Source organism: Martes martes (assembly GCF_963455335.1).
Source record: "Martes martes genome assembly, chromosome: 6".
Taxonomy (NCBI): Eukaryota; Metazoa; Chordata; class Mammalia; order Carnivora; family Mustelidae; genus Martes; species Martes martes.
This window is the reverse complement of record NC_137893.1, coordinates 32147816-32153815: the sequence shown is the minus strand read 5'-3', so window position 1 is coordinate 32153815 and position 6000 is coordinate 32147816. Positions and strand designations below refer to the sequence as shown.

The following is a 6000-nucleotide window of genomic DNA, read 5'->3' as shown; positions in this document are numbered from 1 at the left end:
CTCTCCACATTCTGAAGGCCACACATATTGCCACACCACCATGTCTTATTACCAGTAGAAACCCATAATGCCAGAACAAAAAGAAAAAGAAAAAAAAAATGTGGACTCCGAGTTTCCTGTGTTTAAGGCACAGTGTAGTATGGATAATTCTGTTACCACAGAAGATGGCAAAGCATTGTGTTTACAATGCAATGACACTGTAGCTGTTCTGGAAGAACACTATACATACTATGGAATTATCAGATGAAGTACTCATCACAGTGGCCAGAAAAATGAGGAAATTTGAAACAAGTAATCTCATTACTCATTACAGAATTTCTTTCTAAAAATAAAAGAAAAATGAAAATAAAGCTGTAGCCAAGGTAAGCATCCGAGTGGTTCATTCATTAGCCCCGCAAGGAAAGCCTTTTACCAATGGTGAGTTAATTAAATTGTTTTTTGATTCATCAGCTACAGAAAAGTGTCCAAAGTAAACTTGCTTCGATTATTTAATTAGGCTTTTGGCAAGAACAGTGGCTCGAAGAATTGAGAACATTGGGAGTAACATCAACAGTCAATAAAAAAACAAGGCACATGATTCTGAGTCGTTTTCCCTGGCTCTTGCTGAGTCAACAGATGTTCTGCTACTGCCTTGTTCTTGTTGTTTATTGGCTACATTAGTGCTGAGGCTGGAGTGACTGGAGAGTGAGTTTCTACAAATAGTCTGTGTGGAGCAACTACAGGCAAGAAACTACAGACAAGAGTATTTTCTCAGAAGTTAAGAAAAAGGACTTCAGGGCAACCTGAAGTAGAATCTGCTAAGATGTGTCACATTTGATAGTCAAAATATGGGAGCAAGAAAAAGGCTGAGTCGGTCAAATTTAGAAAACTTGTGAACATGCAAAGTGTTGAAAACTCATACAAATAACAATGGTTATTTACTGTATTATTTATGGCAGCTATTTGTGGAATACCTGTGACCTGACCTTGTGCTAATGACCTTGCCCTCAGCAGTGAAGGTCACGGAACCAGCCTCAGCTGTCGTCTGTCGGCTATAGAAGCTTAATATCCCGATCTGTCCTACCACACTGCAGCCTGTTGGCTTAACAGTGGTAGTTTTATCGTGAGTTTTTGAGTTCAGAACAGTTATTGCAGTTTTTCTGGACCAGAAGAAATACCCTCGATCACGATTACAGAACACAGATTGGCTTTGGAATAGAGCTTTGGTTGCAGACTTGGTCCTGTTTTGTAATGAATTTTTGACCCAAAACTGAAACACTGCAAAACAATGGGAACAGTTATTCCTACTGACTGTGGGATTCAGGAAAAGGTTTCTCCAGACTCAAAGAGCATTCTGGAGTAGTGCTTTTCAAAGGGTGGCCCTCAGACCAGCGGAGTCAACTGACTGCTCATTAAAATGTGCATTCTACTGAATCAGAAGCTCAGGAGATAGAACCAGCAGAACATTGCTCATATGCGAAACACACACTAAAGTAATTTTGGTGACAACTAATGTAATTTGAATCACGAAGTAACACCGAGCAGCTTTATATATTTCCTGTGCTATCAGAAGGTAAGACAAGAAGCTGTACCTCCTCCATTCTCACGCGAATCTGCCGCATACATTTTCTGAGCTAAAACCATAGGTCCAGCAGTGGGTTTTTTTGGATCCTGATACAAATGTATAGGAAATTCCCATTTTTCAAATCTATTCAATTGTGCAATTGGGGAGCTCCACCCAACCTACAACTGGAAGTGATTAATCTGCAAGGTAATAGCATGCTAAAAAGAAATACCAAAAGGAGAAAGAATCTAATAGAATTCTATCAGTGCCTTCCAAGCGATAAATATGCTCAGTGAAAATATTCTCATGGATTAACATATGTACTTGGCAATACTTATCTGTATGAAAAGATATTTTCCACGACAAAATATGTAAAATCATACTAGAGATCAACGTTAACAGATGAATACTTATAATCAATTTTGAGGACAGGAAATAATAACTTTGAATCCCAACTAAATGAAATATTATCCTCCTCAAGAGTATTTTGTTCTTCTTGGTAGAAAACCGTATCACAAAAAATTGTTCTCAATTACTATGTTTTGAATTCTGTCAATCAAGATTTTGTGGAAATTTATTTTCTCTATCATCATATAATACCCATACAATAATCTTAATTTTGCCTCATAGTCTGTTACAGAAAATGTGTGCTGACCAGTGCTCTAGAGTCAGAAGCCACTCTGGACACATGGTTGAAAGCACTGACCCTAAATCCAGATGTCCCAGGCGTGTATTATGGCTCTGCCACTGGCAGCGATGTGAACATGAGTAAGTTCTTCCATCTTTCTTTGCCTCAGTTTCCTCAACTATAAGTGGGAATAAGTAAGGGTATCTATCTTACAGCGTTGCCTTGAAGATGCAGTGACTTAGGAAACACAGAGGACGCAGAGTGTGTCTGGCACAAAGTAAGCACTAACTTCATGCCAGTTGCTAATTTAAGATAAAAGTACGAATTCACCCAGTTGGTAGTCAATTTATAAATTGCATCCTCCTAAAAGTTCCACTGGATAAAACACTTAAAATGTTTACATACATTTGTGAGTGGAAAGAAAATCCAAGTGCATGAAGGTAACAATGTAGGTCAATCCCCAGACCTGTCCCAACACCCCATGGTTCCTCCATGAAATAGAAAATAGAATGGGACATAACCATGACAGCAATCTTCAGACAGAAGGTTTCTTACATGGAGGACACTCTATTACTATTTTAATATTTTAAAAGTCACATTACCTTCTTTATATTCTATGAAAGAATAAGCACAGCACTACTACTAGTAATAATTTATAACCCTAACCTTGTTTAAAGTTTGACATATTATATGGTCTAACTCAATAATATATTCTTACTCATTCAACAAATATTTATTGAATGCCTAATATTTGTCATATGTATAAATTCACTAGCTTAACTACTTTGGGGGGGGAAATGCTTTCATGTCTATATTGTTCAGAATACCCTCAAAAATTGCCTAGAGACATATATTAATCATGCTTATTTTTTAGCTGAATGTGCTTTTTCTTAAATGACTACAAGAAATTCTAGAATAATGCTGTCCAATATGATAGCCCAGGTGACTACTGAACACTGGAGATGTGGCTAACGCAACTGAGGTATGGAATTTTTTTTTTTAAGATTTTATTTATTTGACAGAGAGAGAGAGAGAGAGACAACGAGAGAGGGAATATAAGCAGGGGGAGTGGGAGATGGAGAAGTAGTATTCCCGATGAGCAGGGAGCCGATGTGGGGCTCAATCCCAGGACCCTGGGATCATAACCCAAGCTGAAGGCAGGTGCTTAACAGCTGAGCCACCCAGATGCCCCTGAAGTATGGAATTTTTAATTACATTTCAGTTAACTACAATTAAATAATATAGCCACACATGGCTAGTGGCTGCTGTCCTGTTGGACAGCAGAGCTCTACAGGATTACTCTAGGATGTGCAGAAGTTGGAATTTAACATTTTGCTCTATGTGGGAAAATAGATTTTGTTACACCATATACTTAGTTTGCTAGTCAAAACAGGCTTATGGGGCAGCTGGGTGGCTCAGTGGGTTAAAGCCTCTGCCTTCTGCTCAGGTCATGATCCCAGAGTCCTGGGATCGAGCCCTGCATCGAGCCCCGCATTGGGCTCTCTGCTCAGCAGGGAGCCTGCTTCCTCCTCTCTCTGCCTGCCTCTGTGCCTAGTTGTGATCTCTGTCTGTTAAATAAATAAAAATAAATAAATAAATAAAAACCAAAAAAACCAGCCTTGTCTTTTCACACCACAGAATATTTTCTGTTTACTTTCTTAGCAGCAGAACTAAATCAATTCACTATTTAACAAAACAATGTTTGTTTTTCCTCCACTGTAACAGATTCCTAATTATTTAAGGTCCTAGGCCATGGGGGTGGAAAATATACATATATATAAATATATATAATACATATTTTTATATATAAAACATATATATGGTAGTCTATATTATATATAAATGAAATCCACATATATATGTTATATAATATATATATATATAAATGAAATCCACATATATTTCAGAAGTCTTAAACCTTTCCCTCTGGCAAATTTTTAAGGCATCTGCTTAACAACTAAAAGGTATTTTCTTTAGTAGTTTATCTGTTTTCTTTAGTAGTCTACTTCTGTTCTTGATTATGCTCATATTTTTATACTGGTATGATCCACTAGTAAAATAGGTATATATGTCAGAAGGAAAATGGAAAAACTAAAATTTTCAAGTCGAAGAGTTAATGTATCACCTTTCCCCAACTAATTCTGGAAATTCTGTATATACCTAAACAAAACACTGGTCAGGTCATAAGGCTTATTAATAAGACATCCTTACATGGAGGTGTGAAAAATTAATTTTATTTTTAAATATCATGATACTTTCTGGCTCAACACGTTCCTTTAAAAATAAGTTAAAAGGTTTCCATATTACTCTTTTATTACACATGTAATTACTGACTAAAGAATAATATTACTGATTAACATAAGATAAAAATAATGTGAGCCACTCACATACTCTTCCACAAAAGTGCTTGCAATATTTTATGAAAACATTTGTTTACATTTTTACGTGATTTAATGGACAATTTCATACTTTTCTCCAAAATCTACAAATGCCTTAATGGAACATTAAGACATTCCCACCATTATACGAACTAAACAAAACCAACCCTAAAATAAAACCCTACAAAAGCACATTGATTTTATTATAGAACACATATTAAGTCACTGTGTAAAGCTCTTTTTTATGAACACTTTTGGAAAGCTCACGTTGAGTTCCAGCACAGCTCTATTATCAATCTGTGAACAGAAGGACACATCAAGCAAGGAAAGATCTTTACAAGATTCCAGAAGTTTTCTTAAGGACGCTGGACTTACCATTCTTGTTCCTGTTAAGACAAAATAAAACACCATAAACATCATATTTAGATAGTGTCCTGATAAAGAGCCCCTTTACTATTTATTGTTTAAAATGCACTTAAATTGCCTTTTAAAAATGAGCAGCATTTCTTTAACAAAAGACATGCTTCAATAAACCTGTAAAAAAATACATGAACTGAATTCTCCTAGCCCGCGTGGCATCGAGGATCTGGATTTTGTCAATATTCTACTCACTATCTTCCTTCCTACCTCCTACCCCGTCCAGTCAGCTCCTCCAGACCTTCCTCTTTCTGTCACCCAACTTTCCCTCAACTTGCGGGTCAGATCAGATGGCCACGCTTACAGTGATTTCCCCTCACAGTCCACGCAGTGCGGTTTCCGAGCAAGCACCCTTGCAGGATCTTGTGTGTCAGGAACTGGCGATGTACAGATAAGTAAGACATGTGTCTGCTGTAAGGAGCTCACTGACCAAAGTTGAAAGCAAATAACTACAATACAATCTGGGAAGTCTGACAGTAAGCGGTGGGTATAAAATGGCCTTACTAGAAGTCAGATGATGGATGCTGGGTACCGTGTAGCCCATGCTAAATGTGAAGACACTATGGGAGGTTTGGAGAGCAGCTCAATTACATACATTATGAAAACACCTGCTACCTAGGAGGTACTCAGTAAATACTAAATACCACTAGGCTTTAGGATATCTGTTATAAAAAAAACAAAACAACAACAACCTTGCTTTAACTACAAGTTTTCTAGGGAGGAAAAAAAAAATCACAATCCTATCACATAGTTAATCTATGCCTTTTTCCCTTTAGGAAATCCTTCGACTCCCCTCCCTGCCATGGGCTCTAGAAGTGGTAACTATATGGCTCTCTTGACTGTGGCTGGCCCCCGGATTCTCTTGGGAATTCAGAATGGGAATTCAGTAGAGCCTCCAGTGTCCATAGATCTCTCCACCTAAAGACAAGAAAAACTGGTTGGGGCTGTTATATTTAGCCATGTGTACCAAGATAGAGACGGCCAGCGTGACAAGGAAAGAACAAGGCAAAGCCAAAGGGAGAAGCAGACACAAA

The 6000-nt window shown here is 37.6% G+C and overlaps 1 protein-coding gene across 2 annotated transcripts in view; it reads right to left on the bottom strand.

Annotated features, from left to right (window-relative positions):
- Positions 1-4383: 4383 nt before the first annotated feature.
- Positions 4384-6000, bottom strand: part of FBXL4 (F-box and leucine rich repeat protein 4) — a 77147-nt gene continuing 75530 nt past the window's right edge. For both annotated transcript variants that reach the window (XM_080805545.1, XM_080805544.1), the window contains one exon: positions 4384-4935. In XM_080805545.1, the coding sequence (XP_080661671.1) occupies positions 4772-4935 (164 nt within the window). In that variant the 3' untranslated portion in view covers positions 4384-4771. The remainder of the gene's footprint in view (positions 4936-6000) is intronic.